At 38.4% G+C, this 19,683-nt stretch overlaps 7 protein-coding genes across 12 annotated transcripts; 4 read left to right on the top strand and 3 right to left on the bottom strand.

Moving 5' to 3' along the window:
* The first annotated feature begins 600 nt into the window (after positions 1-600).
* neurl2 (neuralized E3 ubiquitin protein ligase 2) lies at positions 601-2,470 on the top strand. The gene is made up of 2 exons (XM_057357951.1): positions 601-1,474; positions 1,569-2,470. The coding sequence occupies exons 1-2, from the start codon at positions 763-765 to the stop codon at positions 1,682-1,684; spliced, it is 828 nt and encodes a 275-aa protein (XP_057213934.1). The 5' UTR covers positions 601-762; the 3' UTR covers positions 1,685-2,470.
* An 88-nt stretch (positions 2,471-2,558) lies between these two features.
* msrb1b (methionine sulfoxide reductase B1b) lies at positions 2,559-3,805 on the top strand. The gene is made up of 4 exons (XM_057357955.1): positions 2,559-2,710; positions 2,921-3,063; positions 3,138-3,252; positions 3,360-3,805. The coding sequence occupies exons 1-4, from the start codon at positions 2,656-2,658 to the stop codon at positions 3,377-3,379; spliced, it is 333 nt and encodes a 110-aa protein (XP_057213938.1). The 5' UTR covers positions 2,559-2,655; the 3' UTR covers positions 3,380-3,805.
* Positions 3,462-7,026, top strand: meiob (meiosis specific with OB-fold). Of its 2 annotated transcripts, XM_057357942.1 has the most exons (16): positions 3,462-3,562; positions 3,828-3,881; positions 4,010-4,104; positions 4,196-4,268; positions 4,366-4,423; positions 4,613-4,744; positions 4,859-4,931; positions 5,027-5,222; positions 5,305-5,405; positions 5,489-5,541; positions 5,627-5,722; positions 5,830-5,925; positions 6,043-6,187; positions 6,256-6,442; positions 6,630-6,716; positions 6,803-7,026. In XM_057357942.1, the coding sequence occupies exons 4-16, from the start codon at positions 4,218-4,220 to the stop codon at positions 6,908-6,910; spliced, it is 1,383 nt and encodes a 460-aa protein (XP_057213925.1). In that variant the 5' UTR covers positions 3,462-3,562; positions 3,828-3,881; positions 4,010-4,104; positions 4,196-4,217; the 3' UTR covers positions 6,911-7,026. The 2 variants fall into 2 exon arrangements, with proteins under 2 accessions (XP_057213925.1, XP_057213924.1); XM_057357941.1 differs by having other exon boundaries at positions 4,613-4,931.
* A 162-nt stretch (positions 7,027-7,188) lies between these two features.
* Positions 7,189-10,052, top strand: mlst8 (MTOR associated protein, LST8 homolog (S. cerevisiae)). Its single transcript, XM_057357948.1, has 9 exons — positions 7,189-7,314; positions 7,802-7,944; positions 8,080-8,131; positions 8,208-8,370; positions 8,457-8,532; positions 8,621-8,773; positions 8,853-8,977; positions 9,434-9,597; positions 9,703-10,052. Exons 2-9 carry the CDS (start codon positions 7,816-7,818, stop codon positions 9,819-9,821), a joined length of 981 nt encoding a protein of 326 aa, XP_057213931.1. The 5' UTR covers positions 7,189-7,314; positions 7,802-7,815; the 3' UTR covers positions 9,822-10,052.
* A 78-nt stretch (positions 10,053-10,130) lies between these two features.
* Positions 10,131-13,953, bottom strand: bricd5 (BRICHOS domain containing 5). Its single transcript, XM_057357954.1, has 6 exons — positions 13,845-13,953; positions 13,471-13,599; positions 13,194-13,340; positions 13,000-13,107; positions 11,361-11,514; positions 10,131-10,522 (listed from the first exon to the last, which is right to left on the bottom strand). The coding sequence occupies exons 1-6, from the start codon at positions 13,896-13,898 to the stop codon at positions 10,428-10,430; spliced, it is 687 nt and encodes a 228-aa protein (XP_057213937.1). The 5' UTR covers positions 13,899-13,953; the 3' UTR covers positions 10,131-10,427.
* A 289-nt stretch (positions 13,954-14,242) lies between these two features.
* On the bottom strand, positions 14,243-16,911 carry pgp (phosphoglycolate phosphatase). Of its 2 annotated transcripts, XM_057357949.1 has the most exons (3): positions 15,734-16,911; positions 15,377-15,645; positions 14,243-14,347 (listed from the first exon to the last, which is right to left on the bottom strand). In XM_057357949.1, the coding sequence occupies exons 1-3, from the start codon at positions 16,326-16,328 to the stop codon at positions 14,285-14,287; spliced, it is 927 nt and encodes a 308-aa protein (XP_057213932.1). In that variant the 5' UTR covers positions 16,329-16,911; the 3' UTR covers positions 14,243-14,284. The 2 variants fall into 2 exon arrangements, with proteins under 2 accessions (XP_057213932.1, XP_057213933.1); XM_057357950.1 differs by lacking the exon at positions 14,243-14,347 and having other exon boundaries at positions 14,372-15,645; positions 15,734-16,815.
* On the bottom strand, positions 16,897-19,013 carry zdhhc4 (zinc finger DHHC-type palmitoyltransferase 4). 4 transcript variants are annotated; one of them, XM_057357944.1, is made up of 7 exons: positions 18,806-19,013; positions 18,579-18,711; positions 18,415-18,488; positions 17,920-18,098; positions 17,713-17,850; positions 17,365-17,609; positions 16,897-17,291 (listed from the first exon to the last, which is right to left on the bottom strand). In XM_057357944.1, exons 2-7 carry the CDS (start codon positions 18,699-18,701, stop codon positions 17,001-17,003), a joined length of 1,050 nt encoding a protein of 349 aa, XP_057213927.1. In that variant the 5' UTR covers positions 18,702-18,711; positions 18,806-19,013; the 3' UTR covers positions 16,897-17,000. The 4 variants fall into 4 exon arrangements, with proteins under 4 accessions (XP_057213927.1, XP_057213930.1, XP_057213928.1 ...); XM_057357947.1 differs by having other exon boundaries at positions 17,713-17,838; XM_057357945.1 differs by having other exon boundaries at positions 18,827-19,013.
* Between the last annotated feature and the right edge of the window lie 670 nt (positions 19,014-19,683).

Here is a 19,683-nt window from a genome sequence, read left to right as displayed (position 1 = left end):
GCTGCAGTCCACTTTAATCTCGATTAAAACAAATCTGCCCTAACATCGACTCACATAGAAAGACACAGCCTAACATAACATCTGATGACCTAATACATGTTGATGACTCGGATAAAACAGCATAAACGAATATTTTCATAAAATTCATCTGATCTTAATCACAGAAACATCAGTATTACATTTTAAAAGCATACTCTGTTCTCATAATGCAGACTGTCTCTTCACTTTTATATTACTCTTATCATGCTGTGCTTTGAAGTGGGGTAAAAGAGGACAATTACTTTGCCCTACATAAAGCCACGAGCTGCCTCTTGAGCACAGATCTTTCTGTGCTGAGAAGAGACAGACGGTACTTTGAAAAATACACAAAGCAAGCTCACTTTGTCCTTTCAAGATCTCATAGTTTACAAACAAAGCACACACACCATCATTTCTAACAATTTGGAAAGAATTCCCAATGAGCAGATCTGGCAGCTAAACTCCTCCCAGCCATTTGTCTTCACTCAGCATATCCTATCTATTTAAAACCACCAATGACACACGCAGGTCAAAAATAGTCAGCCCTTCAGGACTAGAAATTTCAACAAGCTCAAGTGATTCCGATATGGTGGAGGAGTTTGTCTGCTAGAAAGATCATGGGTTCACCGAAGATTACTCCCGGAGAAGTGTATTATCAGGATATTTGATAATATTTCTGGAACATTTAAACCTGAAAGACTACCCCGGTTCCTGTTGATCCTTTATTTTTCTGAAACCTTGAAAATGGCAGCCGTTTTAGGACAGTTTATGGAATTTCACCCAGTTCATGGTACAAACGTGAGACTGGACCCCTCAAGAACTCAGGCCACCCGCGTAGAAAGTTTTGCAAATGGCGTCTGCTTCAGTAAAGACCCCTTAAGCCCTGGAGAGATTTTCCTTGTGGAGATTGAAGAGAAAGAACTGGGCTGGTGTGGTCATCTACGGATCGGACTAACCGCACATGACCCCCGAACACTGGAAACTGTACCAGAATACTCTCTGCCTGATCTTGTGGAAATGGGAGACAGCTGGGTATTTGCTATAACAAGAAACCATAATAAAGTCGTTGAGGATGAAGGAGAGGTAGGAGAACAACCAAATGTGAGTGGTGAGATAGAAAACAAGCCTAAAACATTTTTTACCAACACTCACCTGTATGTAGAAAATGTGTGCATACCCCTGGACAAGCTGGTGGGACGCAGTCGACCTGGCAGGTACAGTCACATCCTGGATGACCTGTACAAAAGCAACGCATTACCTCCTACTGCACGCCGCAGTCGCATTGGGGTTGTCTATGTGCCTAAAGGACAAGGCTATGCCGACATGCACATCATCATCAACGGTGAAGACATGGGAGCCTCTGCTAAGAGAATCCCAACAAATAAGCCTTTATATGCCATCGTGGATGTATTTGCAGCGACAAAATGTGTCCGGATTGTGCAGGTGGAATATGGCTGTAAGAGTTTCACCTTATAATTTGTTAATACGATTGTACTTTATGATGAGAAATGTCAAATGTAACTATTCCTCCCTCTGTCCCTCTTTTTCAGTTGCTTCATTGCAGACGCTCTGCCGAAAGACCATTCAGAAACACATCATTCACAGAATGGCTTTAGACTGGCTGGAACTTCCAGAGTTGCTTAAACACTACTGCAAATATGAGTGAACAAAACCTGTCAAATATCTTACTAGGTGCCAGCAAAGACAGTGGATTTTTTAACTTAACACCACAAAGAAAAAAAAAAAGAAAATCTCTATCCAAAAAACACTCTTCATTAGATCTATTTACAACGTAGCAAATGTTTTTATAACGATGAAATCTCTATAATGCACTGCTTAATAATAGTGTGCATTAGTACATTCAGATACCGTGATCCTTCAGTAAGCCACAGTGTGTTACAGTAAATATCAACATGCCTGAGACATTTTTTTTACCGTGGGGTTCAAAAGTCTGCAAGGCAAAATGTCATTTAAACCTGGAAGTGAACCAACAATTAAAAAAATGTAAAACAAAGTAACATTAGGATGTAAAGTCTGCAGCTCTAGGTCCCTAATCAATGTGACATTGATAGTGTTAACACACATGATGCCTTTTGAAACATTCAAAGCACTCTGAAATAACCTTGATCATCAGATTTGGTGTAAACCCGTGAATTCCATTTAAGCTATCAAACATGCATGTTGTCATTAAAGCAAATGGGAACATGCTTAGTGTTGTGAACTCTTTTACCCAAAATGTTATGATGATGATAATATAATGATTTGCTTCAATGTAGAAATTTACAATTTGCAATCCATTGCATTTTGTTTATTCATTTAGTTTAGTATTAACATTCAGAATTTACAGCATTTATTATTTTATCCTTCATGTAACTAACTTTATTGATTAAAGTATTTATTTAATAACTGAAATGTTTCAATTTCATTTACAAATGTATCTGCATGGATTAAACTATTTTGACTCAAACATTCACAGTTTGAAAATGAGCGTGCGACACCTCGCGGTCTATCGTGAAGCATGCAAGACGAGCTGTGTAAGGGTCACGTGACCGGAACATCTTGTCCTCACATTTGATCTTCGTAAAGTATCCTGTAGTCTGTTGTGTTGTTATATTGATCTTTATATATTGGCAAACAATGTCTTTTTGTTCTTTTCTCCGGAATGAGGTTTATAAAGATCATTTCAACCCTGGTAAGTAGTGTATTCATTCATTTACTCTGCACAACCTGCGGTGTGAGATTATGATGTAACTATTGTTGTAAAATTGGCTGAACTGATATAGCCACAGCTAATCAACTTTGGTATAACTGTATGTCTAAGAAAACACTGGGGACAAACACTTAGGGACGTTTTCTGAGAATGTAACATTTTGTGTGATATTTCTTTTTTGTTTATCTCTAGGAATGTATGTTTGCTCCCAATGTGGACATCCATTGTTTTCAAGCAGGTCCAAATATGAACATTCCTCCCCCTGGCCTGCTTTCACAGAGACCATCCGAGAAGACAGCGTAACAAAAATCATGGAGACATTAACAGCTTACAAGGTGAAAATTGTTTATTAAACATATTGTTATTAATAGATGATACCAGATTTATGCTTACAAGTTTTAATATGCAGGTTCTATGTGGAAAGTGTGGCAATGGACTAGGCCATGAGTTCCTGAATGATGGACCAGAGGAGGGCTTATCACGTTTCTGAATATTCAGCCACTCGCTTAAGTTTGTCCCAAAAGGTATACAGACAGCTTTCAATATGATGTAGCAATATCATGAAAGTTATCATTTGTATTGTCACTTTTATTTCTTTTATTCATATTAATAAACTCTTTTTTTTCACTAGATAAGGTTGATAAACACTAAACGAGGTTGTGCTGATGAGACTGCTGTTGAACACCCATAACAGGATGCAGTTCATGAAGTGGACAAGGAAAAGCCCCTGACTGGGAGTCCTGTACACAGATGTATTATGGCCATCCTGAGATTAAATGGATCTATTTTTAATACTAGTCTACATAAGATCTGTGAATATGTGCACGAAGAAATGTAATTACATGCTAAAACCAGGATTTTTTTATTAAGAGTTTTAATTTTGAACCTTTAATAATTTCCTGTAATGTAATTTATAGCACTGCGACTATGATTATATGATATATTTGAACCAAAGTCTTTATTATACATGCAGAATTTATTTAAATAGTTCTGAAAGTGTCTCATTTAGTCATTCGTTCCACATAGACTTTTAAAAGTTTGAATAAAAAGGCTGTTTGATTTTAAAGTGGTTGCAATGTTCATTTTTCATCTCCATAAGGTAGCATCCAGCAGCGAAAGTTCTCCCGCCAAAATGACGCAGTTCGTACAAACGGTCAGTTTTGTAGCTCGCGACCTGTTCCGCTCTCTCATGACTTTATAACAAGCAAACATATTTCCGCTGTAATTATTACTATCTTTATCTTCCAATATAACAACGGTGATTTTATTTATGTATTATAGGCTGCTACAGCAAACTAGCATTCGCTACGAAAAGAATTACCTACAAAAACTCCTCAGGTTGTCCGCTGAGAGGATTTCAGTCGCTAGCTGTTTTGGTAACTCTTTAAGTGGTTTAAGCTCTTCACAAATGTGAACATTTCTAACCGTTTTGTGTGTTATTCAGTTCGTGTGTTATTTGCTTTATAGAGACGAAATTCAAAACGCAGCAATGCAGAACTGTGTGCCAATATCAGACCTGAACATGAACATCACACATTCGGTGAGACTGTAAAATCAAACGCTGATCGTGTTATGGCTTCTGAAAGCCAACAATGCATTTTAAAAGTGAGAAAATAAGCAATTGTTTCATTTTCCAGAAGGTGGTTGGAGTGATTATAGGGAAAACTGATTCAAGAGGATTTCCGGACAGAAAAAGTTTGTTATTACATAACTTTACATCCATGTTCCCACTTTTCACACCTCTAGCAAACTTTTTATTATTTTATGAATAGCCACATACCAATAGCTTTTTTACTTAATTGCTAGTGAATGTTTATCTATAAGAAACATTTCCACATTTTTTGTAGTTCCCCATAATTCACATGCTGTTTTTTTCTCAACCAGATGTTGGCTCTGAAAGGTTCACCTTCAGTTTCACCATTAAAGACTCGCCACAACATTTTCTCAACGTGTCTGCATGGGGAAATGAGGAGTACATTCAAGCACTTAGCAGTCGCTTTCAGATTGGGGATTGTGGTGAGATTTGTAGCAGCATTCCCTTATTAACGAATGATTATTTTACATATATTTTAGATGAGATATTTCAATTAACACCGTTACTGTTAGCTGAAGAAGAATTTTTCATTTTAGTTGTAATTGAAAATCCCCTTGTTGTGACTAAAGACTATGAGAAAGAAGAACGGTTTTGTCCCTCAACACCCAGGTAAATAATAAAACACAATTGAAAGATTCTGAATTACAGCCAACCAACAAATGTCTTTGTCAACATCTCTATGTCATATAAATATTTTATTTCAGTCTCTACAGGCTGTTGGTAACGGAGACTCACTCAGCCATTAAGATCTGCTCAGATTTAGAAACCGAGACCAGGATTCTTCCATTATTCCACATGCTTATTAAAGATCCAGGGGACTTTTATTCATTGAGAGACATTACTGCAAATGGACAGAGCCTGGATGGGAACATTATTAACATTCTAGCAGCTGTGCAGTCGGTTAGATTCCTTAGAAATACTTCTAGGTAATGTTTTTTCTTCTAAAAGCTGCCAGAGCTGATTGAGATTTTGTTATTGAAAGGTGGGAGACGAGAAATTCTTTACAAAATCAGATGGACGCAAAGGACAGAGGCTGGAAGTATGGCTCTTTGACGACACTGTGAAATCATATCCGTTAGTGTGGTAAGCAACTAACTTGGAATTAAAACCAAAATACAATAATAATATTGTAAATCATTTGAAAATGATGATTTTGTGTAATCCAGTTGGGATAAAGAGATCATTCAGCTGTTTCAAACACAAACACAAAGAGGAACAGGTATAAGCATGCATATTTATGGGCTTTCTTAAATCTGTAATATTAACAAAAATAAAAATGTAAAAGTGTTTGTATTTTCTCTTAGTTCTCTTCATTGCAGACGCTCGCGTCACCTTTGACAGTTTTCGCAGTTGTATGATAGCAACCGTGACCTCAAAAACAATCATTACTGTACACCCTGGTAGGAATTCCATCCTTGAAATAGTTCCCATTATAAATAAGTCATTTTGGAAGATATCATTAAAATTCTTTATGTTCCAACCAATAACTGTTTTTTTAACTATTTAGACACAGCAGAGGCCAACCAACTGTATGCTTGTATAAGGACATTGTTAGAAACTGGAGATCTGGACCAGGAGGTTCTTCCAGGTGATGGTGTGCAATGTAAGTCATGTGATATATTGTATGAATCTAAACCTCTGCTTTAAGAAAATCAAGATATGCGTGAAATTCTAGTATGTAGCCATACAGTAAAATTCTATCTTTACATTTATTTCTCAGTGGACTCCATTAGTGATGTGCTGACTGTGAGTCAGATCAAAGCCAGAAGTCAAGAACATGCTGATGCTTTCCATTGCATTACATATGCGTTCATTACAATGCTTGAACTAGGTTCCTCTATCTCCAAAATCATACGCAACAGATGGTGAGTCTGAAATGCCCACATTGTTTTGTATGACCTACTCTGTACAAATGATTTCATTTTTGCACTAGCGCCAAATGCAAGTTCCAAATCAACGAGGACAGTCAGACCTGTTCCAATCCTGCCTGTCCAAGTCAGGGACAACAACTCCACGTCACTTCAGGCTTTGAGCTGCTGGTGGATATCAGTGATCATACTGGGACGTTGAAGTCGTGCAGCCTGGCGGGCAGGGTCGCTGAGAAAACCCTGGGTTGTAAGGTAAGCACATCATTGCTTGTACATTTCTAGATCCCCCCAGAAAATCCTTTTTTTTAAACTTGTGATAGACACCATTAGATTCATTCACTTGATGAACATTTTTACGACCTAATTAATAAAATATATTGTAAGTTTGGTGTATATGTGTGTACTGTAGAAAGTAAAAGCAAAATGTATATATTTACAGACAGAGGAGTTTATGTATCTGTCGGAGTCTCAAAGGACAACTATGAAGTGGACGCTTCTTCTCGAGAGATGCAAAATTTATCTAAAGGTTAATGACATCATCATGTTTGACATTTTTCTCACTTGCCTTTTATATTTAAATGAATTTTAAAATAATTGTATTTTTATTTGTAGGTTCTTTCATCTCCTAAAACCAGAAGTGGAATGAGGGCAAGCATTTTGTCATGTGCCCTCGCTGACCCTGTGGAAGTTAAGCAAAACCTTGGCGTATTAGTGGGTTGATGCTGTTTTGCAATGAAGTTATCAAACAGCATGGTTTTTCATATGATTTCAAATTAAATAAACTACTACTTGTTCAATTTTGTTCAAGTGCTCCATTGGATATCATTTTGTTGCCATAGGCTTCTGTAAATGAATTAGCTTTAATATATGCATGTATGTATAATTTATTTCTTTTGAATGTTGCATTGATTAATTAAATGCGTGTATAAATATTAAAAAATATATAAAACCAAATGATGTACTTTGCATCCGGAACCTTTATTTGAGCATTGTTTCTGTGGGGACGGTTTTGGAAGAGGGACGTCTACGTTTGACATCAGTGTAAATAATGTGATATTAGCTGTTGAGGTTGTTTTTCTTTTACATTAAGCTCTTTGGATTTGGATTGCATCCTTAGCCAACAGGTAAGAGCATTTATTTACGTTAAATGTCGTGTTTAAGATTGTTAGTTTTTCTTCTTTTGGAGATAACGTTAACGTTACTAAGCATTGTGACGTGAGTCAGACCCCGCAAGTTTCTATCTATGTAATAATTACTTAACTGTATATAGGAACAAATTGATGTGTGTAAAAGGTTCAAAAACAGCTTTCAGTCAAAGCAAAGACGACATTCTCCCGCAGTGCAAAACTTTATCCTGAAAAATAAAATGGAAACCATCACATAAATTATACTGGGTTTATTGGTTTTAATGCAATTGTTTTGGTTGAATGGAAACTCGTGTTCTATGTGGGTCCCTACCTGTTCATGTGTTGATGAACCAATTGAAAATCGTAAAATCCTGTCGACTCAGGTCGAACACTGCATAAAAGAATTGTATAAATGGTAAACAGCTTATGGTTTATAATGGCATTTGTCATGGAATCCATTAGGATTTGTGTTTTTTTTCACCAGGGTTTGAATTCAACATGAATGTTAATCAAGGTACAGTCGGCAGTGATCCGGTTATACTGGCCACCGCTGGATATGATCACACCGTCAGATTCTGGCAGGCTCACAGTGGCATTTGCACGAGAACTGTACAACACCAAGACTCGGTATCCTTTATGAACAAAGGTTTGGCCACATATATACACAGCCATGTTAAAGACCACCACCGAGATGCATAATGTAGAGTTTCAATTTAGATGCAGAAATAATGCTTTGATACATTTGCTTAACTCATACATCAGCAGGTTAATTCTCTTGAAGTAACACCTGATAGGAGCATGATTGCGGCTGCTGGTAAGTTCCGATTCACAGACTACCTGAGATAGAAAACCTTAAAGCTAAAAATTGTGTTTTGTTTTTTGCCTCTCAGGGTATCAACACATACGCATGTATGACTTAAACTCAAATAATCCAAACCCAGTGATCAATTACGATGGCGTCAGCAAGAACATCACATCAGTTGGCTTTCACGAGGATGGTAGGTGGATGTACACAGGTGGAGAAGACTGCATGGCTCGCATCTGGGACCTGAGGTAAATAAATGCTGTTTGTTGCATATCTAAAGATTAGGGAAGTTTTAAACCTTGAAATATTTGAATAAATATGAAATATTTCTCAGGTCAAGGAACCTCCAGTGCCAACGAATCTTCCAAGTCAATGCACCTGTTAACTGTGTGTGTCTTCATCCCAATCAGGTCAGCTTTTTTATCATCCGCATAGTAATAATAGTGACTACTACCAACAAGCAAACCAATCGAACAAGTGCATTTGTGATTGCTTTAGGCTGAATTAATCGTTGGCGACCAAAGTGGTGTCATCCACATCTGGGATCTAAAAACGGACCACAACGAACAGCTCATCCCAGAACCAGACGTATCCGTCAATTCAGTTCACATCGATCCTGATGCCAGTTATATGGCAGCAGTTAACAGCTCGGTAAGTAGCCGCACTTAAACCTTCACTATAAACATGTACATTTAGGTTCTGAACTCAGATTTGGATCATTTGTCTATAGGGCAACTGTTATGTGTGGAATTTGGCTGGTGGAATGGGGGATGAGGTGACACAGCTGATACCCAAGACCAAGATCCCTTCCCACAAACGCTACTCTTTACGGTGCAAATTCAGCCCAGACTCCACGTACGTTTTCTTACAAAACACATAACAGTAGTTAAACAACCTTTTAACTGATAAGCAAACCAGAGAGCATTAGTTTGTCATTTTTTTAAAGGGATAGTTCACCCAGAAATGAAAATTCTGTCATCATTTACTCACCCTCTTGTCGTTTCAAACCTGTATGAATTTCTTTCTTCTGCAGAACACAACAGAAGATATTTTGAAGAATGTTGGTAACCGAACAACGGCGGAACCCATTGACTTGCATTGGTTTAGTGTCCAACTGTCCGTTCCATAGAAGTAAATGGATAACACCATTGTTCGGTTACCAAACATTCTTCAAAATATCTTCTGTTGTGTTCTGCAGAAGAAAGAAACTCATACAGGTTTAAAATGACAAGTAGGTGAGTTGAATTTGAATGTTCAGTTTTGGGTGAACTATCCCTTTAACACAAATGCTTTGATTTTTGTCTTCACTAGATTGCTGGCAACCTGCTCCGCTGACCAGACCTGTAAAATCTGGCGAACCTCAAACTTCTCTCTAATGACAGAGTTGAGTATTAAGAGTAACAACCCAGGAGAAACGTCCCGAGGATGGATGTGGGATTGTGCCTTCTCTGGGGATTCACAGTACATCGTTACAGGTGTGCCCTTGCAAACACGGCTGCAAACATGGTTAAAGTGTTTTGCTATTGTTACAAACACGGTTATTAGTTGTTTAATTATTTGGATTTTCATTTGGCTTTCAGCCTCCTCTGATAACCTCGCTCGCCTGTGGTGTGTGGAGACAGGAGAGATCAAGCGGGAATACAGTGGCCATCAAAAAGCCGTGGTGTGTTTAGCCTTTAATGACAGTGTACTTGGATGATATGCAGAAGCAACTTTTTCTGCAGTCTGTCATAACACAAGGACTTTTAATTTGACACTTGCGTCTATTACCCAGTGGTCATTTACGGTATTAAATGAATGTTTTGTGTATTTACGTGTAAACATTGAAGTATTTCTTGCATTAATGATAACCTCATATTTCTCAATATTGAACACAACATTTAAATGCGTATTAGAACACATACACATTGTTTTTGTACATTAACTGTGCAAAATAAACTATTTCTTATCCACACATCACTGAACTCTTTTTCCTTAAATGATATACTCATTCAGAGATTCGACTGATTTGACACAATGGAGCTTTATTGTAGATCAACAGTGTTTGCCATACTCATCTGCATCAGGTTACAGGAGAAAACAAGCCGGAGTCTTTGAGCCAAGTCATGTTTAAACGCCACTGCAAAAATGGGGATAAATACAAGAAAGGATGAAGATAAGGATTCAGCAGATAACATGACACAATGGTTCCGCCTTCTTTGCCAGATTGGCATTAATTGTGCCTTTGGTGCAGTCTCTGCAGTTGCTCTCGCTAATGTCAAAGCATTCGCTTCCTGGCGTTCGATGGGTCACCGCCAGTGGAATCTCACTCTGGCAAATAGTAGAAACACACGGAGACGCAAATGTTGCTGGGGAAGCAAATGTCGATGCAGAAGTAAATAAGTCTTTGTTTCCCGGGACCTGGAGAAAGGAAAGAAATGTAGAGGTTCTTATTTCTATGGATGTTCTGACGCCAGTCATAAACAGCTCGATGTTCTTTTTCCTTGTTCATGCTTGGGTGGTGCAAGTCTAAAAAAGGTCACAACTCCTTGGAGTACTGGATTAAGTTTCTGTCACACTGTGCTCTTTAAAAAGCTTCTCGGCATGTTCTTGGCTTGTTAGCAATGTCTTCCGTACATCCTTTTAGCACAAAAAAGAAATATTTTAGAAGTCAAACTCCTCTAAGTAAATAAATGTGATAAATCATGTAAAAAAAGGAATTTCTTTTACTGGAAAATTAACATTTTGTCAAACATAGATAACTACCTTAATCTTTTAAACAAACTCGAAAATGTGTCTTCCCTGGACCTCTGCTTAACGTAAATATGTTTTTTGACAGACATATCTATGTTATGTGGATTTTAAAATAGATGGGTCATAAAGTAATAATTATCTATTTTTATAAAGTGCACCGGAGACGGTTCTTACTACTTTTGGCATAGTTTACGATTCTAAAATCAATTTTTCGTGGTTTAAATAAATCATGTGTTCCTCAGAGATTGTCATATTTGGCTTGTCAAAAATAGCTATTACAAATTCTTTTAAATTAAGCTCACTTTTTAACCATAAAGGGATGGTTTTAAAGCTGTTCTTATTGTTTCTTGCACCAAAAATCATTTCTTTAAACCTATAAGAAGGGAGATCCTGTTGCTAACAATAGTACAAAAAATCCTGTTTTAAAACGTTTTGACTCATATATTGGTACAATAAACACATTAAATTGTAGTTTCATTCTAAACACGTGAGGACACACTCTTACCATCAGATCTTCTAGTCCAGTAGACAGAAGCTTGTTTGCAGAGGGACTGAAGAGGTTCTTGAAGGGTGGAAGCATCAAGACGACTGCTGGGCAACACTCCCATAAACTCTGTGTGCCGTTCAGTCTCATTTCCCACCAGCCACACCTGACTGACCTGTGAGAATCATCACACATCTTACTGTAACATCACTGTAGTGTAAATAATACTGAGATGGTCTGATACACACTTTATTGTTACTGTGTGAACACATTGACTGTATAGCTCTCGATCGTATAATTGCGTCTTGAGGGGTTTATGGGTTTCCTCTGGTACAAAAGGCATTTGTAATTACTACTCCAGTGAGATAGACACTTGTTAAAGTGAAGTAAATCGAAAAACGTGTTCAAAAGGCTATTGACTACGATTTTTCCAGATGGGCGGGTTGAATTTCCCAAAGTTTTCAAATGGCTTTAATCAAACGCAATGATGCAAAAACCAAGATTTTAAGTGCTGGACAGCGATACGCATCGGTTCAACTATGACAACCTATCCTTTCTGAGCAGATCATAACCCGGCACTGAATCTCCTTGTTAAGTGCAGAGAGAAGCGTGTCCAGCACAGGTCTCTCCTCTGTTTGCGGAAGGGAAGTCTGTCTTTCCAGTAGTGACCTATAAGAGGAAAAAGCCAACAGAGTGGCCATTGTGCACCCTGTGGTCCTATCCTGTAACGTGAGCAGGCCGAGGTGGATCAGATGGTCTGTGGAATTTGGACTCGGCAGCACTAAGATCTCCTGAACTGGTGCGGTCCATTACTCCTTTTCTGGAGTCACAGCGGAGAATGAAGCCAAAAGAGCTCTCTAATCTACACAAGAGCACCGAGGTGGTGCCGTGTTCAAGTGTCAGTCAATTTGCCAACCAGATCCCCTGATGGCTTTTATGGATGTGTAGAACATAGGGCAAAGACCTTGCGCTGCTATAGACTGCGATTCAGTTTAAAAAAATCCCACTAAAAGGGCACTTAACAAAAATGCTAATATTTCTGTTTTCTATAATTTACCTTTTTGTTGTTCCAAACCTACCCCTGCTGAAAAACAATAGAAATTCAATAGAAACCGTCACAGAAATTTGAATGGTGTCCATTAAAATATCACTATGAACCATTAGCTTTTCCATTAAAACCATTATAAAATTCCTCTTTGTTGTGTGTTTTAGGCATTATTCCAATAGAATTGAATGGTTTCCATCTGCCAGATAACACCCACCAATAGAATCCATACAGACACCAATGTAGTTTCCAAAACCAATACAATTCTCATTATAACCATTAAATCCATTATAATTTCTATTGTGTTTTGGGCAGGGTCTTTCTTCATAAAACAGAAGTGGAGATATTAGTTGTAATGTTGACTAAGGCTGTTATGTTGTCAACTTTGAATAAGGGCCACGTTTACTTTCATGGTATAAAAAAATAGCAACATCAACATTTTTCAAAATGTATCATCGTGTGTTTCATATAGAAGAAAGTGTTTTATATAGTTTTCAAATAACTCGCAGATGTATAAATGACAAAATTATTTTTGAGTTACTATTTGAAGCATTCGATTTTCATTCGTGAACGAGATCCACGATCTGAATTATACTTATAGTAAAAATCCTTTACCTGTTTCTCTGACTTATTCAGATGAGATTCCACATTCTCATAATCCAAACTTTCCATCTGGCGAAGAAAGCAGCTGTCCTGGTTGTCAGGTTTATAGCATACCAACCCCTGAGAGATATAAGAAATGTAACTGAGCTTCGGAGGAAATGCTCAATCCGTCGAGTCCCATTACAGGTGAAAGAAAAAGGCCTTACCTGTCTCACGTCAAAAATCACCGTGGAGGTTTGATTGACGTGCGATGTCACGAAATAGGTCACTACATTGTTGTGCTTGTCGATCAGCGCAGACTGATTGAAAAATTCACCGGTGTGATCAGGGATTCTGACATCCTGCAGTGAAGACTGTAGAAAAGGTTCATGCGGTTTTTAGTGCTAACCATCAAGTGATCACTATTGAATGCAAATAAACATGATAGTACTGGAATTAGAGTTTAAACTTTAGAAAGCATGCCGAAATGCTGTAGACTCTTACTTGTGTCTTGCGCTGTAGCCCTAGATGTGCAGTGACACCGAGGCCAATGACAACAATGAGCAGCGTGACTGCAAGACTCCCCCAGAGTACTTTGTGAGGAATTCTGAAGGAACTCATGGGACCACAGTGCTGGGAAAAGCCAAAGAGGAAAAAAAGCCAAACATAAAATCATACTCACAAATGTACATTTAGGGCGCTTTCACTAAAAAACTAGGTTTGTGTATACAATAGTAGAAGCTGCAGTCCATATATATGTTCATAAAACAAAACTAAGCACAACAAACACTGACATACTTGTTCTAGTCTGAAGTATGTGTTCATCTATCTGTAAACAGTAACATATCCGAATTTAACTAAAAAAAATCACATCTCACCATACAGTGTGGGTCCTCCAAGCTTGCTTCGGAATGCCTCCAGCACCTCACCATTCTGGCCTTTATTTCTGGCTTCTCCTCAATACCTGTTTCACTTTTTAGTGCATTAGGCAATGGTCATGACTAAGACTGACCAAGAGAGACTGTACTATAGTTCTGTAACTACTCTCTGCCCCCCACCTCTTGCCTCACGCTCCAGGTAGTCCAACCCACTGGCTGGCTACCCCTTAGCAGACAATAGACAAAGGGGACAGGTAGAACTGTGCTGTGGACAGGGCTTTTCGTCAAGCAGTGCCAGATTTTAAAGCATCGACTGCCTCTGCCCTAAAGCTGCTGACTGACCAAGGTGACTTTAAAAACGTCAATTGTGGTCATAGCGAGAAAATAAACAGCTCTACAAAATTAAGAGACCAATGCAAATTTGCCTTTAATCAGAATTTCTATGTATGGTGGTCATTGCAGCGTCTGCTGAATTTCATCGAAACAGAAACCCCAGGAGTCACCTATAACAGCAATGTGAAAGAGACACGAATCTGGGTTATTACATCAAATAAAACTCTTTTTAAACACATGTAAAAACATTATTATTGTATTGTTTAAAAATGAACATGAACTTGTTTCGAGATGGAAAAGATCAGAATATTTTATATTTTGACCAGTTTTATTTTTTGCAAATAAACTTAAATATAAAACTACATTTTAATTTGGAATTTGGGAGAGATGTTGTCAATAGTTCACAGAATGAAAGAAATATGATCATTTAACCGAAACAAATACTTAAATAGTTACAAATACTTAATACTTAAATTGTCAAATTCAGAAAAAATGAGAATAATTTTGGAACGGTCTCTTTTACAGATCTTCAGAATAAAAAAACAACACAAAAAAAAACACATTAACTTGATTTGTTTATTTGATCAGACACACACAAAATAAATGCTTGTTCAATTGATGGTGAGAACTAAAATCAAAACAAATCAATGGTGTTGAGAGTGACACAAAATGTAATTGCAAATATTCACATGTGTTATAAGAACACGACTGAACAAGTTGGAAAAAGCCCATTTGTGTTCTTCTAGTACCTGAGTGTTACTGATCAGACAACACTTATTTCTTATATATTAATTTTACTTCATTGTACATGCACACAAATGTTGCTCATTATTTATACGCAGGTTCTCATTCAGACTTTGACAAATTAGGTTTCAGACAAATTAAAAACATATTGCCCTTATATTCCCAAAACAACAAAAATGTTACAATGGGAAACTCCGAAAAGTGGAAGGCCTGTTTCAAATAAACCCTTATAACATGGCAACAGTTTCGTAACGTCAAATAACTGTACGTGAAGAGATTCATTTTGTGTCAACTAAAATTGTTCAATATTTAAATAAAGTGATAAATGTTAAAATAGATTACTTTGTTCCATGTTAAATATTCTCTAGTAAAGTGTGTAAATCTTAGGTGAACACTGTCTATGCCTCTAAAGCAGGTAGAATATCAGCAATGCTGTCTATATAGTAGTCAGGCACCATTCTCTGCCGATGAGGGCAGTCGCTCTTCTGGTTCGCCTCTGCATCCGCAACAGTAGACACTCCTGTGAGGGTCAGCAGGGTCTTCAGTCCACAGTTTGAGCCCAGCATAATGTCAGTGTCCAGTCTATCTCCTATCATTAGACACCTGTCAGGGTTTAGACCAAACTGGCTGGCCATGCAGTCAAACATAAAGTTGCTGGGTTTGCCCACCACTTGCGCCTGACGTTGTGCAGCAGTTTCCACTGCTCTTAGGAGGCACCCGGTACCTGTGTCAAAGGCAAGGTCATCGTGATAACCTTAACATCTTTGATATGCAGGTCATTCATACATTAAATCAATCTCATATTTGCTTACCCGGGACTGCTTTTCCACCCTCCAGAGGCAACCTCGTGTCTGTGTTAGTGCCCACGAACTGACAGTGGGGATTACACAAGTACTGCAAGGCTCTATTGAGCTTCATATAACTAAAATGTTCATCGAACCCGACCAGAACAGCCTGGACCTCCTGATCGAGAGGGACATTCGCCCAGTCAATCTGAACACCTGAGATGGGGTCAGGTCCCACACCGAGCGGCTGGACGCCCATCTTCTCAAGCTCTTGCCTCATCGCATTGCTCCCGATCAAATAGACCTTCCCTTCAACTTTACACACATTTTTAAGGTAGATCGCGGAGCAGTACGCCGTCCCGAACACCTCTTCCTCGGTGGCATTGAAACCGAGTTTGCCTAATTTATCCGCATACATTTTTCGCGTTTTGGTGCTGTTGTTCGTGACAAAAAACACCCGCTTTCCGTGTTTCTTCAATGTATTGATAACCTCGGGTGCTCCGGGAATCGCCTGATCGCCTCGCCATATCACGCCGTCACAGTCGAACAGGACACTGTCCACGGACTCCAGTAACTGTCCGGTCAGAGCTTCGCTGAGTCGCGTACATTTAGATGCAGCCATTGAAATTCCTCTGGTTATTCTCGTCGACAGCGATAATCTCGTTCTCGGCCTGTCCTAAAATAGCATTGATCTTCTCTTGAAATCGAACAGTTTAGTCCAGATTACACGGAATGACAGAGAACTGGAAATTACTAGTTGCGGCAACCGACGCCGCACTGTGCAACCGGTTCATTCGTTTGGCGATGACGCTGACTGTACATGACGTTTTACGTTACCGAGGCACTTCCGCGTCGCTTTAAAGGGACAGTAACAAACAAAACCGCCAGTTATGGACATAATGCTGCCTTCACGTGCTCTCGGAAATTCCATAATTTCCACTTCAACCCGGAAATAATGTATGGAACGGCGCTCTTTTAATGTTAACAGATACTTATGTTTTAATGCTACTAAATCATGACTAACATTAATGTTACTAAATACTTTTTATGTTAGTAAATCCAGACGTTACTTCCGCGTTTGTGGTGGGAAACATCCCACTTCCGATGTGTCTTGAAGGCAGCAATTATGCTTAAAAATAAACCATATTTAAAGACTGCAACATAAAATAAAGGAGATTAAAGTGCACAAATACTGTATATTGACCAGACAGCAAGACTGATCAAATTTTTATTTAAAAAAAATCTATTGACCAAAATAAAATAAAGTAGAAAACAAACACGTTTTTTGCTTTGCTTAATTGTCTTTTTTCACAACAGGACATAAAGGCCAAAAGATTTCCCCAAGATTTTTGAGGATTCCTCTGTGATAGAAACCACTGAATGGATTGTATGACGTCCTGCACCGGTGTCCCGAGTGAGGATAGCAATGTTGACAACTGTGGCCTTTTCCTTTAAACCACTCATTGGAGGTTTGATTTACCAAAGCCAGATACATGTGGAACATAGAATAACCCGCCAAAAGGAAAAAGACAAATACCAGGAACCCCAGCGTAAAGACGATCCTTGGAAATGTCAGGAAAAGATGCTGTGTAAAAAGGCAAAATATTAGTGAAATTGAGAAAGGTATGAGTAAAGAACACGTCTGTTGTGAATGTTACCTGGATGACAAAAAGTGGACCAACAGGTTGTTGCTGACCCTGCTCATCGAGGTAGTGAGCATGAAGAAGTCCGGTTCTCACAACAGTTTGGACTAACATGTCTGCTATAAGGACTGAAATATCACCTGCCACGGCACAAACACTCAGGAGGTACAGCAGGAAGTACCTGGTGTTCTGAGCACCGATGCAGTTATTCACCCACACACAGTGGTGGTCAAACCTCTGGACACAGCGGTTGCAAACTCCTGCACAACAAAAGGCAATAAAATGAGCTTCTGTAAAATAGAAATGGGGTTTGAAATATGCAATATGCGGTTTACTGCAGTCAATTACTAGGCATATACATACTACAGTGTTTGGAGCGGGCAGGTTTCACCAGGTCACAGGTCGGACACCTGATTCCCTTCTGGAAGAGTTTTTCATCATACCGGTACACCTTGAGTTGTGCAGTATGATTTTCCTTTGTTAATGTGCCTTGAGAGGAAACTGAAATTGAAATACCTGATTTGATTTCTTTTATGAACAAAAAGGAGATAAGCCATCAGTCATGCTGACCTGGATCTCTGCTACAACACAGGTAGAACACATAGGATTTCAGTGCGAGGAGGATGTAAGGAACACACAAGCTAATTAAACTTGTGCCCATGTCCAAACAGAAGCCAAAAATCTCATAGGAGAACTCCGCATACACAGCAATTTCAAGTAACAGATGCATGTAGAGGAAGAAGTTGTTCCTGATGTAAGAACAAACATTAAAGGTTAGAAGAAGTGAACTCAACATTTTTGTGTTGCTTAATTACGTTGAAATTTCCCAACTAATTCACCAACAAACCAGTTGTGGATTTTACATAATAGTATGAGAGTTTGAAGACAAGTGTTTCAAAATGTGTTGATACCCATCAACTATGGTATTGTAGAAGTTAACAACGAGCAGTTATGAAATGAATACGATTCTATTAATTTAATAGAAGCTACATTTGTTTAATATACATACCATCTTACAAAACCAGTTACGTTTTTCGCTAGGATTTTATACATAAAAAAACTCACCTCTGATGGAACAATCTGTGCATAGCCCTGTAGCAAATGCTCTGTAGATATTGAGGAATCCATGGTGATACAACCTTGAAGACATAACATGAGAATTACATTTACATACAGGCACATAAATCCTAACGTAACAAGGCTTGTGGACATAGTCCAAATGCTCTTACCCTTGTGACCGAATCAAACAGCCGACCGAGAGGAGTCTGCTGATGTCCTGAATATTTACAAATCAGCGCAATGCAGGTGAGCACCACCGCCACATATACACCAAACAGAGTGAGGAAGTCCATTTGTACCTACCTGAGCAGGGCAGAATAATTCAAAATAATTTAATTCACTTATTGCGTATGTTGAGAAAGAGGGCTTAGTTTAAAACTGTTTAGTGTAACGTTACCTGAACAGGTAAGACACGTACCAAAACCTATTTCTGTTTATGCCGACAGAACTTCTTTTAACTAGCATATGTCGTAACGTTACAGTTGTTACAGCGTGCATTGTGAAAAGCAAAACAATTCATTTTCTTTAGCTTATTTTACCTAAACAACATCCTCAAACGTTTTTTGATTTTCTGTAGTGAACGGAACTATGGCCGGGAAGTAGATGTGAATCCGGAACTTACAACAACTGCGCTGTCAAAATAAAAGTTGTCGCAGAGCTTTTGTTGAATGGGCTATATGCATGCGCGACTTCCGCGTTTCACAGGAAAACCCCTAGGCAGTTTCCGGTTGGGGAGACTTTGAAGCAGAGAGAAATGTAAAAATGAGAAAATAGTTCAATTGAGCAGATGCTGTACATTGCGGCACACGGCAGTGGTAGAAGTGCTGTTCTACCGTATTTGAAATTATACTTTTATAAGTTAACATTTCGTTATAACATTCAAATACTGTAGAATTACCTCTATATACCACTGCTGTGTGCCGCAATGTACAGCATCTGCTAAATTGAACTATTTTCTCATTTTTACATTTCTTTCTGCTTTAAAGGAAAAGTTCAGCTCAAATCAAAATTGTGTTATTTTTTACTCACCCACATGACGTTCAGACCTGTTTTAAGACCTCCCGAGTCTTCGAACACAAATAAAGATATTTTAGGTCAAATCCGAGAGATTTCCAGGCCTCCTCATATAGACATCATGGTTATAGTTGTTGTCAAGGTCCAGAAAAGTACTAAAGACATTGTTAAATGGGTCCATCTGCACATAGTGGCTCAATTGAATTGAGCGACGAGAATACTTTATGTGCGAAAACCAAACCAAAAGAACGACTTGAATAG

Source organism: Triplophysa rosa, linkage group LG18, assembly GCF_024868665.1.
Source record: "Triplophysa rosa linkage group LG18, Trosa_1v2, whole genome shotgun sequence".
Classification (NCBI taxonomy): Eukaryota; Metazoa; Chordata; class Actinopteri; order Cypriniformes; family Nemacheilidae; genus Triplophysa; species Triplophysa rosa.
This window is presented reverse-complemented; position numbering and strand designations above follow the sequence as displayed.